This window comes from Petaurus breviceps, unplaced genomic scaffold, assembly GCF_028583685.1.
Source record: "Petaurus breviceps papuanus isolate PSGF00001 unplaced genomic scaffold, PetGlider_PUasm1.0 90617, whole genome shotgun sequence".
Classification (NCBI taxonomy): domain Eukaryota; kingdom Metazoa; phylum Chordata; class Mammalia; order Diprotodontia; family Petauridae; genus Petaurus; species Petaurus breviceps.
In genome coordinates, this window is record NW_027187287.1 from 3,647,546 (window position 1) to 3,668,150 (window position 20,605).

General features: G+C 44.0%; 2 protein-coding genes across 3 annotated transcripts; one reads left to right on the forward strand and one right to left on the reverse strand.

Moving 5' to 3' along the window:
* Positions 1-1,247: 1,247 nt before the first annotated feature.
* Positions 1,248-4,347, reverse strand: NDUFAF8 (NADH:ubiquinone oxidoreductase complex assembly factor 8). Its single transcript, XM_069064109.1, has 3 exons — positions 4,195-4,347; positions 3,866-4,081; positions 1,248-1,560 (listed from the first exon to the last, which is right to left on the reverse strand). The coding sequence occupies exons 1-3, from the start codon at positions 4,276-4,278 to the stop codon at positions 1,540-1,542; spliced, it is 321 nt and encodes a 106-aa protein (XP_068920210.1). The 5' UTR covers positions 4,279-4,347; the 3' UTR covers positions 1,248-1,539.
* Positions 4,348-4,472: 125 nt separating this feature from the next.
* Positions 4,473-19,759, forward strand: TEPSIN (TEPSIN adaptor related protein complex 4 accessory protein). Of its 2 annotated transcripts, none has more exons than XM_069064099.1 (13): positions 4,473-4,706; positions 7,973-8,079; positions 8,392-8,483; positions 8,736-8,829; positions 10,080-10,147; positions 10,669-10,747; positions 10,939-11,010; positions 12,571-12,774; positions 13,720-13,894; positions 14,739-14,852; positions 15,312-15,390; positions 16,328-16,462; positions 16,877-19,759. In XM_069064099.1, exons 2-13 carry the CDS (start codon positions 8,019-8,021, stop codon positions 17,468-17,470), a joined length of 1,767 nt encoding a protein of 588 aa, XP_068920200.1. In that variant the 5' UTR covers positions 4,473-4,706; positions 7,973-8,018; the 3' UTR covers positions 17,471-19,759. The 2 variants fall into 2 exon arrangements, with proteins under 2 accessions (XP_068920200.1, XP_068920199.1); XM_069064098.1 differs by having other exon boundaries at positions 4,476-4,706; positions 8,007-8,079.
* Positions 19,760-20,605: the final 846 nt, after the last annotated feature.

The following is a 20,605-nucleotide window of genomic DNA, read 5'->3' on the forward strand; positions in this document are numbered from 1 at the left end:
GACTCAAAGTAATCTGGCTAAGAGACATAGGCCAGGGTTTTCACGGAGATACAAAGCTTAGATGAGGTAAAAGCCAGACAACTATCCATTAGGTCTGAGGTGAGCAAAGAAATGAAAATTTTTGGGGTGGCCAGGTAGCACAGCGGGTAAGAGCACCGGCTCCAGTGTCAGGATGACCTGGAGATTGAACCCCGGGCTCAGACACTTAGCACCCACCCAGAAACACCTGGCCGTGTAACCTTGAGGAAGTTACTTAACCCCAATTGCTTAGGGCGGCCAGGTGGTAAGTAAGAGCACCAGCTCCAGAGTGGAGATGACCTGGATTGAATCTGGGCTCAGATACTCAGCACCACACCCAGAAATAACTGGCCGTGTAACCTTAAGCAAGTTACTTAACCCTGATTGCTTAAAAAAAAAAAAATTCTTTAATAGGCAAAAGTGGGAGTGTAGCTATTTTATGGGGAGGGATTTTTTTCCTAGGGTTGATTTAAATCAGTTAACTACAAAAAAAGTATAATGGCAAATGGCTACACAAATTTCGTATAAGTGAAAGGAGATAGTGTATTATAAGAAATGTCAGAAGCCTGATAACACCTGAGTGAACTGATGCAGATGGAAGCAGAACCAGAAAAATGTATGTGACCATAATATAAAGGAAAACAGCTCTGAAAGCCTACAGAACTCTGATTAATGCAATGACCAGTCATGATTTCAGAAGACTGATGATGAATTGTGCTTCCTACCATTTGGCAGATGATAGGTGATAGAATCAATGTATAGAATGAGTTAAACTTTTTCAGTCATGGTCTGTATTAGGTTTCCTTAACCATACTAATTTGTTACAAGGGCTTGTTTCCCATAGGGAGAAGGAAGTTGATGAGCATCGATTAGGGATGCAAAAGAAGCAAAGATCATCAGGAAAACTTAAAACTGATCTGCTCATCTCTTATTACTGTGTTTAACTAAATATGTTCTTTAAAAATCTGTAACAAAAAGTTCCATTTCACATACAATCCTCTTTTGTATGTTGAAATGTTCATGTTTGACATCCAAGTTCATACCAAATTTTAAAATACAAAAACTAGAGCTTTATTTTATAGGACTAAGGCCAATACTTTTCTCTTGTTTTTAAGTTCTTACACAGGAGTGGAGCACTTACCAGAACTCTTGTTTCTTGAGGGTTAAATTTTCTATGGGCATGGCACTCAGTCTCAGAAAAGTCAAGCCACAATATATACTTATACAGCTAAATTTAAACTTGGACTTTATTTTTAATTAAATTAGATCCTACTCTAACCAAAATCTTTATTTATACAAAAGTTTGCAATATAACTCCTACCACCATCCTGGCTGTTTGGTTTTTATGTGTGTATATGTGTATGAGTGTGTGCAAGAACGCACATGCACACCCTTAAAACAAAGAAACACTTTTGTTTCACTTCTAAGGCGTTTGCTGTCTTGGTGCTGTTGGCAAAATCTGACTTCATGCTGATGGGTAGCACCAAATGGAAGGTAAATTCCAGTGATTCGAAGCCCATCCTAATTCAAGGTCTTCTTGGCCTGAAATGATAAAAAAGTATTTGGTGTCAATTTTAATATTAATACTTTAATATTAAACAATTCTCTTATGAAAATATAGGAAGCCAAACATTGTTGGGAAGAGGTAGAATTTTCCAACTGCCCACCTTGCCATAATAACAAGACAAATGGATCTGTTCATCAAGTTTGCCTATAACCCCTAGTTTGATTATGGCCCTAGCCAAGGTCCTGAGTTTGTTCTTTCATATTCTCATTAGTTTTGGTCTATGGTATATCTACAGCTTATATCTCCTGACCCCCACCATTTATATCTACCCATCTATCTGCCTTTGGCCATATTAAAATATGGATGGATAGTGATTCACACTAGGAAAAATTAAAGCACAATACTACTTAGGGTGGTACAATATAATTTTTCCAAGGACGGCATATTTAATGTTAAGCTTTTCCTGTTGCTGATGTAAATAGGTTAAATAGTTCACTTCTGAAGTTGAGGATTTCACTTTTTTTCTCACCAAGCCCTTTTCAGTGCTAAGTAACTAGACGAAATGACATTCTGCCTCCTTACCTCCCCCCTCCTTCTTTACCCATTATCAAAAAAGAGCCACTAACCCAAAATAGTGAAGCTATTTTCAGGAAAGAGAAATAAATAATGAAATATAAACTCTTTCAGTAGAGCATTCATACTTTGATCATCCAGGTGTTTAAGAAAGTATCCCTTATGTTCAACTGAAATCTATTATATATAGTTTAAAAGCATTCTTTCTAGTTTAATCATTTGTGGCTTTAACTGCCAAAAATCACTTTGTAAAAACCTTTCATGCACAATAATCATATAATCCTTTAGTCATCTCTTGTCCACTCAGGTCCTAACACTCGAAGGACAATAAAGGCTTCATTTTCAGGATAGTGATGATCTATGTATCTGTTATTAGAAGACAATTAAAATTTGGAGAGACTCAACTTGAGACTGGCCACAGGGTTTTGATTTTTTAAGCCACAGCAACTTTTGACAATTCTTTTAAGTATTTAAATAAATATTCCCTGGGCATAATGCAGTATGTCCACAATTGTATAGCCAAAACTGGACATTCCATTTTATTAAAAATTGAACATTCGGGTTTCATTACAATGTCTACCCAATAATACATAATTTGAAAAGAATACTGTGGACACTGAGCAGTTAATATAACATTGCTATTCAGCAAGCCTGTAAAATGTCTTTATGTTTTGATATTTTAAGTATCAATCTCCTGGGAGAATCTAACAGGAGTTATAGGTTACTGTTTCATATTTTAAGTGGTTGTCAATATGCACTTACGGGTCTTTCCTGTTTTAAGCATTTCTTGAGTAGAGTTAAACGCGGTCCAATACTTGAAAAAAAGATTTACCCTCCATTATAATGCTATGCTAACTTATTTATTTATTAATTCTGGAAACCATGTCATCCAAAAACTCATTCCAGAGACGGACAGCAAAAGATTACTTAGCAGTAAAGAATCACATTCCTTTTACTAAATCCCAATCTAGGATTTTTTTTAGACTCATTGCTCTAGCAGCCTTTTTCCCCAATACAGCTCTGTCTGAATGTATAGGCTTCTAGTCATTTGCATTCCTAAGGTGCTGGTCTTTTGGAAGCAATGCAGTACAGAGGTCACATCCTGCCTCTGACTCTTTACTACTAGGGTAACTTAGGTAAGTCACTTAACCTCCTTAGTTTTCAGTCACTGGTAAAATAAGAGTATGGGATTGGAAGGTCCTTCAGGTCCCTTCAAGCTCCAGACGGTTCTATGATTCTTTACACTAATCTCCTTGAAGACAGGAAGAAATTTAGTCCTTCCTTCCAAACAAGCCTGAGCACCAGCTATGTTCAGGGCTTTGTGAAGGATAAAGATAACAAAAAACAAACCAAAAAAAGGGTCTACAATCCAGTAATAAGATGTTACCGATAGGAGAAATAACTACAAGGTAGAATAGAATAAATGCCATAGGAGTGCAAAGAGGGATGATTCGGCTGTGGGCATAGGAGCTGGGGGGCAGGGAGGGGGGAAGTGGAGATAATCCAGAGAAGGGTCTGCATGAGCTAGGAGTGGAGTCTCGAAAGTACAGTCCCCTACATCTCCCCGCACCCCAACAGAAACATGCAGCTCCAAGTTGTGGCATGTTCTACCCCCTTGGAAAGGTAGGGAGTTCTCTATAGTAGAGATCTCCTTGAGTCTAGGACTTATAGGCAGTGCTGTAGCGGAGATTAGTGCTTCATGCAGGGGATTGGGATAAATGACCGCTTCAGGTCCCCTTTCAATATTTAAAGCTGCACCGTATTCACCGCCTTTTCCCCAGGCTCTGCACTCAGGTAGGTAGCGGAACCTGCTGGAGCCGGGGACGGGAAAGGGGAGGGGAGGCCGTAACTAGGCCCGGCGGCCGCACGTACAACGGCCACGAAGCAATTCCGCAGGGCCTCAAACTCCTTGGCACAAAGGTTCCTCCTCAGGTCCTGGCCGGGGGCCGTAGCGGCCTGGACACACTTCCCATACGCCGCGGCCTGGAAGACAGAAAGACTAAGATCTGCAAGGTGCACTATAACGCCGCCTTCCCGGTCACTAGGTAAAGGGCCTCCGCGCTCCCTCCAAGAATTCCCAGAAGGGGCCCTCTCACCTCGACCCCACAGGTCGCCAGCCTCTCCGGAAAGCTCCGTATCCGGTTTCGCACTCGGTTCCACGCAGCCCCGGTCCCCGACATGAGGAGCTCTTCCTCTCCCACCAAGACGCTGCCATCTTGGATCCTCCTACTTCCGGCTACCGTTCACTGCTGATAGGGTGGAACGCCTATCTTTAACTTTAGGAAAAGCTTCTTATTGGTTTAATTATAATTTCTCCCTTCCTCTCCCCGCCATTACCATCACCCACTTCCCTGTCGGATTCACTCGATTCTCTCGGAGTCTTGCCATTGGCTCATACCACTCGTCTGTTTCCGTTCTCCGACTTCGGATTGGTCCGAGATCAATTTGTTTATTAAGGACGTCCTCGGGGCTCCGCCCCACCGCGAGCGATTGGTCCGCAGTGCCCCCTCCGGCACGGTGATTGGCGGAACTGGGAGTCGGCTGCTGAGGGCGTCCGAGGATCATGGCCGCTCCACAGCTCCGGGACAGGCTGAGCTTCTTACACCAAGTGAGTACGAGGCTGGACCCAAGCCCCGTTGACGAGGCCTATGAGTCCGCCCGATACCCAGGAGACCTGGGCTGCGCCCTCTGCGCTGCCCTCGCCTCCGACCGGAGCCGGTTACCCGGGCAGAGCTCGCCTGACCTCCCGTTTTCGGGGAAAGCTCCGGGCAGGGCCCCGGGCCTCCCACCCACGGCCTCCGTCTCCCGCCTCTCCTGCCTTCCCTAGCCGCATCTGCAGGATCCGGCCTCCCCTCGAGAGGGTTGAGGTCTCCTCCCCTTCCCACCTCCGCTCTGGCTGCACGTGCCGAGAACAAGTGGGCCTCAGTTTTCCTCCCCTGTAAAATGGGAGGGTTGGGCTTGAAGGTCCTCAGAATGCCCTCTAGCGCCTGCTCTGTGGTCCTGTGATAGTCTACGTCCTCTGAGTCTTTCTCTCCCCACCCCCACCTAGTCACCCAAGCAAAACTCTAATGTCGGGGTCCTCTCCTCCTCCTGATCTGGGTCTGCACTTCTCGCCCATGCCCACAGCTCTCCTGCAAGTGTGGTTCCCTGCGTCCTAGTCTGTGCCTTCTCACAGGATCCCCGTCCTACGGATCCTTGTCGTCTTTTCCCCTTCCATATCCAGCCTTAGAACCCTCCTTTGAGCAGTTACTTCTACCTCTTAGTGCGTCCTCACTTCTACCAAGACTCCTTTTTCTGAAGCCAAGGGTTCTTAAGTACCCTGGGATGCTCTCTGAAATATTCTGGTAACTATTTCAATATAATTAGTTTCCTTTATAATCCCATTTTATGTAATTAAAGGCATCATTCTTACAAGGGGGTCCGTAGGCTTTACCAAACACACAGAAAAGGTTAGGCATTTAAAACTACTCCGAGAAAGAGGCCCATAGGCTTTAACCAAGTCAACAAACATTTATTACTGGCCTGCTGCTATGTGCTGCTTTGCCATGTGCTTCTGATACAAAGAAAGGCAGAGAGCAGCCCCTGCCCTCAAGAATCTTAAAATCTAAGGAGGAAGAGACATCACAGGAACAACTACATGTAAGGAAAGTTATGTACAGAATAAATTGGTGGTGATCTCAGATTCCAAGTCCCTTCATTAAAGGGGCTTGGAAAACCTTCTTGAAGAAGGTTAGATTTTAACTAGGATTAGAAGGAAGCCAGGTTACCAGGCTGCCTACGGCAAACCCCTTCTCTATTAAGGTTTACTGCTGTACTGATTATGTTGAAATATAGTTATCAGAATATCTGAAAATATTATTGATATATGTATTTTTTAAGTTCATGGACCTTGGGCTATTAAGAACCCCTTGCTTGAGATAAGGAAGAAACCTATCTGGAACCTTCCCAGAGTGTTTACTTATCTTCATCCTCTCCTCAGTTTCTATCAAACAGTCTCTTACTTCCCTAGGCTGTGCTGTCTACTCTTGCCACTCCCTTCTCATTCCTAAATTGTATGACAATTGATAAGGAAGGGATGACAAAAACATAACATTATGAACTAGGAGCAGAGGTCTGTAATTTTCAAATATAGCTCCTCTTCACTCTTCCCTGTCTTCATTCCCCTCTTTCTTTTTTACATCCCCTCCCCTAATACATACACACACACACACACACACACACACACACACACACACACACACACACAGTGGGGATCCAACTCTTTTCCATTCCAGTCCTTGGTTTCTGTGACCACCAACCAAGTTTTACCACAATTAATTAAAAGTTCTTTTGAGTTCTTTTACAGCTTTTTTGTGTGGTTCATATTACCCTCCTCTTAAGAATGTCACAATAATTTCTAAAACAAAATGATATTGGTGATTTCTGCGCAGGATTATAGTTCTGAGTCAGTGTCAGGTGGCTGGCCCTTTGCATCATTTCTGTTGGCAGTGGCCATTATTCATTTCCTACTGCTTGTCAATACCAGCATGCCTAGTGATGTCATTGCCATTATAGGGTGATAACCTTCAGAATTGATTTAGGTTCTAGGTCAGGAATGTAGGAGGGTGTTGAAAGAACTAACACAGTAAACCTAGGAATGGGCTTATCCCATCTGGATGATTTTGCAGATGCATACTGGGGTCTATCTTAATATAATCTAGAGTGAGGGCCAGAGTAAGCCAACAAGTTTCTGTCTTCCTTGTTGTCTTTCTGAAGCATCCCTTACTTTAAGCCTGATAATGATTCAGCCCTAGATTATTTAGCTCATTCCAAATTCTCTGTAAATCTTTGATAATACACATACTTGCCTTTGCATAATTGTACATCCTACCTAGTGTTTCTTTTTTCACTTAACATTTCATATGAACATTTCCATGATCTATTTCATATCTTTGTCATTTTAAAACCAAGATAGTATTATAGGCCATTCAAATGCCAATTATGTATTCTGCCATTACATTATCCTTGGACAGTTTGGGTTGTTTCTACTATTGTAAATAATACCACTGAACATTTTTTTTGCTTTTTGGTGTGGTAATTGGGGTTCAGTGACTTGCCCAAGGTCACACGGCTAGTATGTGTTAAGTGTCTGAGGCCAGATTTGAACTCAGGTACTTCTGACTCCAGGGCCGGGTGCTCTATTCACTACACCACCTAGCTGCCCCCACTGAACGTTTTTGAACAGATTTTTCTCCCCTTTTGGATGATTTCCTTGGGATCTGTTCTACAAAATAGATTTCCCAGGTCAAAGGACAAAGAATGGAAGCCTGTTTATATCTTTTGTGACATAGCCCCACATTTTCTCCAGAAAAACTGAAACCATGTATATTGGGTGCTGCCAGAAATGTATGTAAACATGTATGTAAGTAAGTAAGAAACAAGTACACCAATTTCTCTACAATACAGCCAGTATCAGACTTTATTATTCGAATTCATTTTTGCTAGATCAATAGATCTATGATAGTACCTTAAAGTTATGTCTCTTTAATTGCCAGGGAAGCTATAACCTATGGGCCACCTTGTCCTAAGCACAGGAATCCTCCTGTTTACTTGGAAAGCTGCATGCTGAAACAACTTCTCCTTATTGACCACTCCACACTTCCATCCTTATGAACCATCAGTGGCATCCCCAAAAAACCTGTATCACTGACTTATTGAAAAAGAAATAAGCATAAATTTGGGGCTAAATGCCCCATTAGCAACACCAGCCTGTTAGAGCTAGTATCTAGGTCACATTTTCTTGGGTGACAAGACCCTCCATGCATGGAAGGAACTTTACCTGAAGAGCAGACATAGACATAGGGATGTCCCTGTATGAAAAGATTAACAATGCAGGGGTGGGGGGGGCGGTTCTCTTGTTCTCATCCAGCTCCCAATTCTGATGAAAGGAACGTCTGATGATGATGTCCCATGCCCTGGCTACCTGTTTGAAGAGATTGCTAGTATCCTTTTCCCAAGAAGGCAATAACAGCAGGTTTTGGGACAGGCCATGAAAGAGCTATGGCTTTGATGAGATTATCTGTCAGGGATTATTTAATTATTTAAAAGGAACATTGAGGTGGTTGGGTAATGGGACTGGGAAGACAGAAGAAGGCTGTTTTCTGGTTCTTCAACTAAATCTAAATTATCATATTTTTTCTTCAAAAGAAATGATTATAGAAAAAAGTAGGAGGTCATAGTGAGAAAGCTCAATTTTCCCCTTCCCTTCAGTGCAATCTGGAGTCTGTCCTTTCCCTAACATGATTGCTTCCCAGAAATTTCCCATGAGTCAGTGGGAAGCAGCCAGTGTCTGTTGGAGTACCTCCTGAACCGCTTACAGAGCAACTCCTGCCATGTTAAACTCAAGGTAAGCAGGAGAGAGGAAGGGTGGGTACCCTAGGCTGGTTCCCAGAGTCCCGGCTGAGTCAGACAAGCCAGGACAGAGCTGAGACAGGACCCATTTTCCAGAATGGCCCCAGGAGAAGGAAGAGGACAGTGGTGTGGATGACATACCAGGATGTGTGTGGAGGGCAGGGTGGCACAGGGGTCATTCCTGGGCCCTGGGCTGTGTCGCTGTGGCCCAGTGTGGTCTGTCACCTGGTGTCTTCTCTCTCCCCAGGCACTGAAAATCTTGCTGTACATGTGCAGCCATGGCTCTTCACCCTTTCTGCTTGCACTTAAACGCAATTCCTCCTTCATCCAGGAAGCGGCAGGTATCTGGGAATTTTAGAACTAATCCCTTTTGGGGGATTGTAAAGAAAAGAGGGCAAGGTTCAGTTAGAATATTCAGTTTCCTTTTCCTATCAGTTTTAGCTTGAAATTTGGCCCTTTCCTAACATTAATTAGGAAATAACATTGTAATTTCACAGAAATCTAGATCTGCGAGTGGTAGGGAAGACTATAAAAGTTTGTTTTCAGGATAGAGAAGGTCTGAACTCCTGTCATAGGACTTGGATCCTGGTCCTCTGCCAGGCTTGGGCCCTCTCAGGGGACTGTTCCCGAGAGCCAATTGAAAGGGGAAATTGAATGATTCTCCTGGCCTTTGAATGGCTGGTCAGGGACATTTACTGTTTAAGGGGAAGCCCACTCAGGAGCTGGGGGAAGGGAGAACTTATATTTGTTTTTAGCAAAGAAACAGGTGGTTCTGGAATTGGGCCTTCAATTCTTGGCTCCTGATCTTGGTTCCATCATTCTTTTTCACATTAGTTTTGTATTCTCAGAGTTACTTAAACTTCTGCTTGTCCTCATGGGAAGAGAGGCATGAAAAACATTGACAGGAGTTAAAGGAAAGCATCTCCTTGGAAAAATTTTAAATCAGTAAAAAGTCCTTGGGAATTTGTCCCAGGGATGGGTATCATGACTGCCGACCACTCTAGCCAGCTGGACTGTGAGTGAAGGAGTAGAATGATAGGCCCTGCAAAAAGTCATCTAGTCTGTCCTTTGAGCAGGACCTCTTTTCAACCAGGCATAGATAGTTAGCTCTCTGTTTCCTGAAAATCCCCAGAAAAAAAAAGTCCAAGAATTATTTGAATAATTGAATACAAAATTTTGCAATCTTTCCACACCTGGGGTCTGTCCTTTCATCTCGCTTATCTGTCTTTCATCAGTGGCAGCTCATTCATCCCCTTTGATCTCCATGATCTTAATAAAAAGGTAGCATTTCAGGGCAAGGTATGGAGGCTTTGAGGAAAATCTTCCTGAAGGCTAACTCAGAGAGACACCCAAGTACTTGAAGGATAGAAGTCCTAGAGAAGGGAACAGAGTGACCAAGAGGCAGTGACTCTGGGAAGCAATTGAGGGATGTGGGAAGCAGGGCTTTTTGGAATAATCTAGCCCTCATGTTTGGAGAGCCATTTCTAAGTGGACTGGAATGAAAAAGTCATTCTGTACATTTGGAAATAAATGGTATCTGAGTTCAGAGCCTCAGATTTTTTCCCTACTTCCTGCCCTCTTTATTTTGTAGTATTTGGTGGTCTGCCAGATCCTCTTCATGGAAATAGCTTGTATCAGAAGGTCCGAGTGGCTGCCCAGGTGAGTCTTAGAGCTAGGGTTAAGTCTAAGCAACATTAAACAAGGAGGCTTTCCTCTGGATTAGGCTATAATGGGTGGATACCTTGCCCATTGGGCACTCTGAGTTTGGAGTGCAGGGCTTGTGCCTGGGAATTGGGAATGAGACCATGCTTGAGGTTCTGCTTGCTGCTATGGACCATCCTGGGACTTGGAGAGAATTTTCTTCCTAATTGTTTGTTTAGTCAGGCCCCTTTAGCATTTTTTTTTTCTTTTTGGAGGGGGGAAGGCAGGGCAATTGCGGTTAAGTGACTTGCCCAAGGTCACATGGTTAGTAAGTGTTAAGTTTCTAAGTTTTCTTTAAGATTTGAACTCAGGTTCCCCTGACTCCAGGGCCAGTGTTCTATTCACTTCGACACCCAGCCGCCCCTCCTCCCCTTTAGCATCTTGCTGGGGCTGGGGGAGTTGGAGCACAGAGCACAGCTCTCTCAGGATGGCTGAGCGCAGAGGGCAGGACGCTAACATACTTTCCTTTCCTCTTCTAGGACTTGGCAAGTGCTTTGTTTTCTGACACCTTGTTGCCATTGCCTTCCACCCAGTCTCCTAGATCCCTTCCTTCAACAGGTAAAGCAGATACTTCCTTCTCTTTCTCTTTAAGTCAGTTTCCAGTCCCTTCTTTTAAATCAGTACTTGCTGGGTCAAAATGGAGAAAAACTCATCTTCTCTTTGTTCCCTTTGTCCTAGAGTTTTTTTGCCTAATGAATGTGGACCAGTCTCACTTCCAGCTTGAGGTACTTACTTTTCTTTCTCCCTAGGTATGGGATCTCAGTCCAGTTCCTGTAGCACCCTACAAGGCTTTGGCTACACCAAGGACAGGGGGAGCTCTGGTGCGTATTCACCATGGGACTCCATTTTCAGTCCAATTCAGGGCCTTCTCTTACTGGTCTATTCGTCTTAGGCATGGCATAGTTGGGGCCACCAAAGGATCTTTTGGAAAGCTGATCAAAAGAAATATGGTTGAGAAGACTTTGTCTGCAAAACTTTTAAGTGCGATATCAGAGTTGGGTTAAAAAAAATAGTTGGTACATCTTAGTTTTCCTGAAGTGGGGTTTATGGGGCTAATGGCTAAGGACTCTGAGGATGAGGACTTAGCAACACTGGTACCAGGCTTTAAAGCCATGCTCAGGATATGGGCACTGTGGCCTTGGCTGAGTTGGAGAAAGTTGAGAGCTGGGCCCTAGGATGGCCAGAGTGGAGGAAACCTGAGGTTTGACTTCCAGTAAATAATATCTGAGACATTAAAAATGGTTGTCTGTTCCCCTTCCCCTCACCCATTTCTCATTTCTTTTGCCATTTTTTTCCCCCATAGGATTATAGAATGTTGAGGGATAGCTATGGTATAGTGGATAGAGTGTCAGACTAGAGTCAGGAAGGCCTGGATTCAAATCCTGCCTCAGAAACTTATTATCTGGGTGACCACAGGCAAGTCATAAACACTGAACCTCTGTTTTCTGGTCAAAGTGGGGGATAGCAATAGTAGGATTCAGTGGCGTTAAATGAGATGTTATATGTAAAGCAGTTTACAAACATTTAAGTTCTATATAAATCTCAGTTACTTATGTTCCCTGGAAGGGTCATTAGGGATCATCTGCTTTAGCCCCTCAGGCAACTGAGACCAAGAGGTTCAGTGACTTGCAGGGGATTGATCACCCAGGGAATTCTAATCAGGGAAGACATTTTCACTTCTTTCTCTATCCCCTCTGGGGAACTAAGCAGACCCTCCAACTCTGGCAGTAAATCCGACAGTGACAACAAAGTTCTTTTCTCCTTTCCCTCCTATGCTTTACTAATAATATCAGTACCTTAAATTTGTATAGCATCTTTAACTCTTCAAGGAATTTCCATATTTATTATCTAGTTTTATCTTCATAGAGGAGGAAGGAGAACCTTAGCATGCCCAAGTGACACCTTTGATTAGGGCTTTTTTCTGCTTGACCTCCTTGCTGAATTTCTTACTGTGTGTGTTTGGGGGGCACTGAGCTGCTGTTCTTGAGTCCTGAGATGGGGATTCAGTGTTTCAAGGGAGCACAACAGTACAGTCCTACTATACGTATGGGAGTACCCAGATGCTGTCTTTTTGATCAGATGTAGCTGAAGCATGGGTGTCCCAGGTTGCGGAATTAGGAGAGAGCCAGATTATACTGGAAAAGTTATACAGCTGGAATTGTCTTGTTGCCATATGTGGCTTTTGTTCCCTTCTGAATTTGGATCTCATTCTGCTGAGGCCTGATATCTAGTGATGTCTGTCTTCGTTCTCTGAGCTCTAGAAGCAGAGAGCAGATCATACAAGGTCCAAGAGGCAGACATTTTTTCCCTTCTCTCAAGTCAAAACTGGTAACTTGGAGATTCGGAACAGGCTGTAATAATCTCTTCTCTCCTCTGCACAGGATTTGCTGGTGAAGCCCTTCTCACCACCATCCAGAAAGCTGCTGAGGTGGTGGCTAATGCTGTGCTCCCTGGGCATGAGAGCCCCACTATCCAGAGCCGGGTGCTGAGGGAGGATACCTACCAGCCTGTAGTAGCACCCTCTGCTGGCCAAGGTCACCATGCTCCTAGGAAACCACCACCTGCGCCCACCCAGAATGTCCGAGGTATGACCCCACAGAGGCTTGTCCTCCTTCCTATTTGATTTTCTTGCCACTTATCAGTGAGCGTGTAATATGGTAGACTTTTCTTCCCTTCTGGAACCAAAAGACCATAGCATCAGAGATGGAACACTGCCTTTCCTAGCTAAAGAATAGAAAATTCTATGGCGTGAGGGTAGGCAGTAAAGAAATAGCTTTTCAGTTCAAGGAAGAATAAAGGAGAGGTATGAGGTGAGGAAGTCAAATGTTTTCTCTGAGTTTTCCTTTATATTGGCCTGGCTGTGGCTGATCTCGTCTGTTAGTGTAGTCCTTCTTAAACTGTGGGTTGCTGAGTTTAAGAAGCCCTGGGTGAGTGAGGAGCTCTAGGGAATCTTGTATCTCAAAGGTCCTTAGATGATTTCTCCTCTGTTCTGCCTCACCTTGTGCATCTCAGCTATTTTCATCACTTAGCTCTTTACAGAATATATTTGAGGAAGTCTTCCCAGTCTTTTCCTTTAGCTGTTTTCTGTAAAGGTTACTACTATTAGTCCCATTTGTAGAGATGAGAAGACTGCCATTGGAATGTCATAGAGTATTAATGAGTACCTAGACTTCAGTGCCTAGCCTTGGAGTTACCGCTCTGTCCTCTCTCCTTTTGAGCCACACTTCCTCTGTGGTCTGCTTTGGCAAAGTAGAAACATGGCATCTTTAGGCCTTTGAGCAGAGTGGGCTGCCGTACTCTGTGCCTAGTACAGTGCCTTGTACACAACAGATGCTTTAATAAATCTTTGTTGTATTGAATTGACTTGAATCCAGCAGATCAACACAGACCCTTCTCCTCAGGGGCTCTGCCCTTTATGGCTACTCCCGTGGAGTCTCCGATGGATGGAGTCCCCATAGAGCTGAGGAGCGGGTGACTTGGGAAGGACTGAGGCTCTTTGTGGGGCTTATCTGACATCCCCATTTCTGCAGTGAGGCACCAGCCTGGGCAGGCGGGGGGCGGCTGGGAGGAGATGGACAGTGACCCCGGCTCCCAGAACTCATCTCAGGAGAATGGGGACTTCAGCAGAGCCTCCAACTCTGGCAGTAAATCCGACAGCGACAGCCACTCGGGAGCCAGCCGGGAGATGGGTGACATAACAGAAAGGTGAGCCATCCATGAGGATTTGGGAAGGCTGAGCTACTGCAGCAGAGGGATACCAGGACAGTCTTTGTCGGCTTTCTCCTATTCCTAGGCAGGGATCAGTGGTCTAAACTCCTGCCATTTTTGTTGTTTCTCTGGAAATCCACCTACAGAGGCACATTTCCCTTTTCCCAGCAAAGGGGTGGTAAACTGTAGGAGTAGAAAGAAGCATGCATTTTCAGACATGGGCAATATGTTGATTTGTTTCGTACGACTGTACTCATTTGTATGAAAGCAAGGGAGAGTGGGGGCGAGTGTGTGATTGTGTATGTGTATGTGTGTGTGTGTGTATCTTTAGGAAGAAAAAAAATAACAACAACAATAAAAAGAATGTCTCTAAAATTGGATGTTGGTTCTAGTTCCACCTCTCCCAAATTTGTACACTAAAGGGAGAGAATAGGAGGAAGAAAGGGAAAACAATCCCTGTCTTGCTAATTCCTAGACTCCCCTTAATACCCATTACTGTTACTTTCCACACTCCTCAAAAGTACATTTAAGCACATTGGATGTATGTGTGTGTCTGACTTCATTCTCCTCCTGTATTCCACTGCCTGGATTTTATTTTGCTATTGTCACATCCCATGTATCTCCAGTTGGGTTAGGAAATAAAGGTCAAAGTTTAAGATGGGGTCCAAATAGCCATGTAACCAAGTGCCCCATCAGGTCACTTGGTGATGATAAGGAGATGAGTTGGGACTCTTCAGTTTTTCCTTCCTAGTGACCCCAGTCTGTAAAGTTCTCAGCCTTTTCATACCTGCCTTTTTCCTTTTCTGGAGAAAAATGTATATGGAGCTATGCTGTTTGACAGGGTAGAGGCTGTGCCATTGAGTGACTGTCTACAAGAGATGAGCCTTGTGAGCACTGTGACCCAGGGGCCTCGGGTCTTTCTGACTCGAGAGGAGGTGCAGCATTTCATCAAAGAGTGAGTCACTCATACCTTCTCCCTACTCCCTGCCACTGCTTCCCTTGCTTCTGTTCTCTTGTGCTGGGGACCTCTCTGAATCTTGGAGGGAGGTAGAGAGGAAATAGGGGAGATGATCCTGTCCTTTTGGAAGCATAAGACCAACTGGAGCCGAAGACTGGGCTGAGCTCCATCATTCTGTAATTAATACTCTGGATGAAGAGTCACTTTCTACTTCCATTCCCTTACCTGCCCTTACTGCTTTCCTTTCCTTGACAGTGTCTTATGCCCAGGTTGCCTTAAAGTTTTTTCTAGGCCAGCATCAGAGCCTTAGTCATATTGCCTCCCTGTGCTAGCTTTCACCAGGCCCAAGATGCCTTTCTCTTGGACTCCTCCTTGGTCTGTCTCCCCTCTCCACCTCGAACCCCTGAGCCTCCTCTGCTGGATTTTTTTCAGTTATACCATTTAATTCTTCTGTAGGTGTGGGCTGCTCAATTGTGAAGCAGTACTGGAACTCTTGAACCGGGAACTTGGAAGACCCAATGAATGTGTTCAGATGGTGAGAGGGATGGGTAGGGAGGGGGAGGCAGGGAGGACACGGAGGAGGGGAATAAGGATATCTATATCTATATCTATATCTAATCTCTATCTATCTATCTATCTATCTATCTATCTATCTATCTATCTATCTAGTGTTTACTATGTGCCAGGTGTTGTGTTGAGTGCTTTACAAATATCTCATTTGATCCTCATAACCCTGTGAAGTGGATTCTATTATGATCCCCATTTTATTTATAGCTGAGGAAATCAAGGTAGACTGGTTCTGTGACTTGTCCAGGGTCACACTGCTAGTATGTGTCTGAGGCTGGATTTGAACTCATGTTTTCCTGAGTCCAGGCCCCGTGCTCTATACACTGTGCTACCTGGTTGTCAATGCTGGCCACCCAGATGTTCCCTCCCATGTATTTTTGATCTGTACCCAGACCTCATGCAGCTCCTTTCCCAATCAGAATGCTGATAGCTTCGACTGCTATAATTCATCATGATAAAAGTAGAGTCTTTGCTGAGCATTCCTGTTTGTCCTTAACTCTGTCGTTCTCTCACCACCAAAAAAAACCTGAGCAGCTGGAGAGGACATTAGGAGTTGGCAAGTTGTCCAGTGGCCCCTTCTGGAACCTTCTTGATTCATTACCATTTGGCAAGGCCTGGGAAATAAGGAATTAACTAGACGGGATTAGGACAGGAAGGCTGGGATTGTGGAGGAGGAGGAGGATTATCCTGGGCCCTCCCTTTACACATAGGTGAGAGAAGAAAAGCCAGGAAGGGAACTAGACAAGAAGGCTGTTGGGAGTGCTCTCTGCTTCCTAGAGGAGAAGGCAATGAAAACGGCCCCAGGTTCCGGCTTTCGTTTTGCCCTGTGAGATTGAGGCATGTTTGGCAGAGACTTTGAGAAGGCTGAGAAGTGTGTGACTGACCTTCACTTATCCTCTCCTCAGAGAGCTATGTGCGCCATCTTCTCCCTCATGTGCTCAGATCTGCTTTCTCAGGACCATATCTTCTTTGTCATCCAACCAAAGCTACAGCAGCTTAGTGAGGGGAGCCCTGGCCCTGTGACCAACAAGGCAACCAAGGTAGGTAGTGCCCAGTTCAGTTCTGCCTACAGGCATGAGAACACTATCAGGCTTGAGTGTGGGACAGCTCCTTTTACTAGGGGCTTTGTGGAGGAAGCATCTTTGCGATTACTCACGCCATACAAAGAAAACAACATGTCCTTACACGAACCTGTCAGAGGGATTTGTTCTTGCTTCTATTGTTTAAAGGAATGAGTGAAAAAGAATTTATTGTTGTTGTTACTGTTTGTCAGATCTGCTAACCTAGCCCTCAAATCAAAGCACACAGAGTAGCAGTAGTGACTGTGGCAAATAGAAACAGCCAGATGAATGTGGGGCATGATTAGCCTGTTTATTCTACTCTCCTTGGAGCCATAATTCATATTTTTTTAAACCATAGAGCATTGAATTCTGCTTTCTCTCCCTGCTGCTCAGATTTTGAGACACTTTGAGGCCCTGGGCCGAAACCATCCTACTCACAAAAGACCCCCGTCACAAGCTGGCACTGGTGGATCTCGCCCCTCTCTCTGCCCAGCTGATCTGCTGACAGATGTTGCTCCATTTGCTGTAGGGGAGTCATTCCTCCAGCCAGTGAGTTCATCCTCTTCCCTGCCCAGGTGCACAGCCCCAGCATCCTCATCACACCAGGAAATAGCTCCTATCTCAGCCCAGGGAGACGTGGCTCCTGATGGAAGAAGCATGGAGGAGGCTGAAACCAGACTGGCAGTTTCAAGTGAGCAGGGGCCTGGAGCTAGCCACGACTCATCAGGCACTAACACTACAAATGGCAGATTAAAACTGGACATCGACCCTGAAAGCAGCCTTTCGACCCCCATAACTGGCACTTGCTCTTTGTTTGCTGGCATGGAGTTAGTGGCTCACACAGGTGTGGTTGTGACTGAGGCTGCTAAAGAAGAGCTGCTTCAGCTAGCATCAAGTTCCGAAGCTCCGTGGATGTCATCCAGAGAGGCTACCTCTCATGAGGCTCCTAGTCCAGAGCTATCTGCCTTTGCCTTCTTAAATGCATGAATGGGCAGCATTTGAGGCTGGGGCACTGCCCCTTGTCTTCCTTGTCTTGAGAAGGACTCTGCACATCTATCTGCCTTTGACTGTCTCGTGGCTTCCTTCTTACCTTGTTTTAACACAAATGTGCTCGTGGGCCCTCCTGGGGTCCTCCAAAGTGTAATTTCCACTCTTGTGTTTCTCAGTCATCATCCCTGTTTGCTGTGTCTGCATCCTTCTTCTAGGGGAATTCTCGCCACCTCCAAATCAATTCCTAGTGATGGCAACCCTACACTAACTAAGCGGGCCACTGGAATATCCAATATCCAAATCAGAAACAGAAAGCACCAGTGTTCATCTTGGGTTTTTTGATCAGCAACAGGAAGGGGGAAATTATTTTAGATGTATAGGGAATGCCCCACATATTACTTCCAAAGCATTCAGAAAGACTGAAACCAGGTTTCTGTTCAATGCCGAATCTTCCTCCAACATTGTAAGAAGAATGAACAGATTTTATCCCTTCTCAAAACCTGTCTTTGCATCATTAATGTTTGTTTCCCTCTAGTAGACCTGGTTTCATATTTCAGAGTCATATATGCCTTATATGTATGTAATTTTCCATGAAACTTATAAAGAATTGGGCCACTAGTTAGGTTGATCAGGATTATTATGGAACCGTGATCATTGCCCAGTTCAGGAGTGTGAGGGACATAGGTGCCCTAGCACCAGAAGGAGCTCTGGCCCCTCTCTAGCAGTCAAGGACTCTGTTGTTAAATACCTTGTGGCCTTAGGAGAGAGGGCAGATCCTAGACTACATTGCTGGACCTTCCTAACTTGGGGAAAGGGGAGTTTGGTAAGGTGGTTGTGGTTAGGAAACTTGACTTTCTTGAGCTATACTCATCTTACAGACATAGTTTGTGAGTTCTCACCAGACCATACACCCAGCAGGTTAATGGTTAGTGAATCTCCAGACCCCTTAGTCAGTTTAAGTGTGGCTCTAAATATTCAGCCAGGCCTTTTCTGTCTCTATCTGAGAGTGTGCTCTTCTACCAATTTAAGCATTTGGTTGCATAGTGTTTGAGGTAGAGCATTGTAAAGAGCTCATTAAGCAGAAAAAGAGGCCTTCAGTCCTTGCTAGAGGTGCCTACCTTCTCTCTTTAACGATTAAGAGGCTTTGGAGAGGAAAGAATCATCTTTGTATGATTGTATAAACCCATAGAACCAGGGGAGAGAATTCTTTGGTTGATTTTTCTCTGGGGAATCCATTCTGTAAGATCCAGCAGATGCTTCCTTCATATCTTTCACACTGACAGCTTAACCTTGAGTCACATTGAGAGCTAAAGATCCCTAATTAGGTAGGGTAGAAGAGCTGTATGTAGTCCCAGATGGCCTTTGGCTATGCTTTAAAGTCCATTAGTGAGAGAACATAGATATCTATCCCCAGGTTGAGATAACAGGCCACAGGGCTTTGGCCTGAGCTGCTATAATTTCTAGAACATTTGAAATTGTGTGGGTCTTACCTTTTGTAAGGCAGTGGCTGACATTTGGAGGGATGTTACCCATTGCTCTGTCCTCTGTTGCCCATATCTCCTCTAGCTTTGGCCTGCTCATTTGGATTTGGATTCCTATGGTGCTCGAGAGCAGGTTGTAAAGGTGCTTCCAGAAACACTGACCCTCTGCTTTTTGGCCCTAAATGCTACCAAAGCCCTAGCCAGGCAGGGCCACTTGCCAATTGCTGGGTCAACACCTCTAGAGCAAAGAGCTCTAGGCAGTTTTGCCCTCTGTGATTTAGAAACTCCAAATAATCCCTTTATTATATAATTTATTAAATCATAATTTTTTTAAATTAAAAATAATTATAGTTTATTAAATAATCCCTTTTTATCCTGGGATGTGTGTATGTGTGTATCTGTTTCTCCTGAAAATTATTTTTTTAAATGCCTTGCCATTCTGCTAAAAATCTTCGTTGCTACATGGTAATCATAATATCTGAAAACTATACCACCACCTTCCTCATTCCTGAGCAATGGAGATTTCATAAGAAAGTGTCCAGTTAAAGGGGTAGACTTTGGGTCAAGGTTATATCTTGTGGTTTAGCCTGCTATTTTCTGACACTCTTTTTTATTCATGTGTTGGTCTTCTGTTGAGCTTCTCTGTACTTTTTGGCCATACTTAACTCTTGCCATAAATTGTTTAAATTTGAGGGTTGGGGAGAGCCCTGGAGAAAGGGTGCAGGGATCATCCCATCTCTGTGGAACTTGTGAAGGGTGCTGGTTGTTTACACTTTCTTAATAAACACTTGGATATTTACACAGAGCCAAAACTTCTTTCTTAATGTGCTGTCCTTGGTTTCTGATGGTCAATCTACTGGTCTAACAAGAAGATAATGTATCAGCTTCATTCTCTAACTGTGACAATAGGCAAGTCATGAATTCCTTGAGCTTCAGTTTCCTCATTGGTAAAATGGAGATCACAAGACCTCATACTACCTACCTGATAGACTTGTTGTGAAGATAAATAAGATATGTATGGTACTTTGCAAATTATTATTAAGATTCTGTGATACACACCAAACTATTAATGGCTGCATTTTTTTTGTAGTAGCAAACAAAAAAAAAAGCAGGTGCCCACCAGTTTCTGAATAGCTAAATAAATTGTGGCTCATGAATGTAATGGAATATGTGCTGCAAGAGTCAAATCAATAAGCATTTAATTAAGAACTTACTATGTGCCAGGCATTGTGCTAAAGCACTGGAAAATACTTAGTGATCGCAGGAAATTATAGAGGGAAGTATAGAAAAAGATGAACCCATGCTTACTATGGTAAACAGAACTAGAAAACAATATGCATGATTACAATAGTACAAGTGGGAAGAACAAAGCAATACTTTGATAGGTGAACCAAGCTTGGTTCCAAAGAGAGGAAAAATATATCCCTTTTTTGCATTAGTGGGGGCTTATGGATATGGAACAGGGCTGGGGAACCTTTGGCCTCAAGGCCACAAGTGACCACCTAAGTCCTTGGGTTTGGCTTTTTGACAGTGTTATACAACAAAAACTTTTATTAAGGGGATTTGCTCTGTGGAGTTCGGATTCAGTCAGATGAGGACCTAGAGGTTCCCTAACCCTGATAAGGAGTATTTCATATACTGTCATGTGTGA

Excerpts from the sequence above, each read along its gene's own strand:
- NDUFAF8 (XM_069064109.1), bottom strand. The coding sequence starts at position 4,278 with ATGTCGGGGACCGGGGCTGCGTGGAACCGAGTGCGAAACCGGATACGG. Across the intron at positions 4,082-4,194 it reads TGGCGACCTGTGGGGTCGAG|GCCGCGGCGTATGGGAAGTG; the intron begins GTGAGAGGGCCC and ends TCTGTCTTCCAG. Across the intron at positions 1,561-3,865 it reads CAGAGCCTGGGGAAAAGGCG|GCCAAGAAGACCTTGAATTA; the intron begins GTGAATACGGTG and ends TTATCATTTCAG.
- TEPSIN (XM_069064098.1), top strand. The coding sequence starts at position 4,662 with ATGGCCGCTCCACAGCTCCGGGACAGGCTGAGCTTCTTACACCAA. Across the intron at positions 4,707-8,006 it reads GGCTGAGCTTCTTACACCAA|CTCCCAATTCTGATGAAAGG; the intron begins GTGAGTACGAGG and ends GTTCTCATCCAG. Across the intron at positions 16,463-16,876 it reads TGACCAACAAGGCAACCAAG|ATTTTGAGACACTTTGAGGC; the intron begins GTAGGTAGTGCC and ends CCTGCTGCTCAG.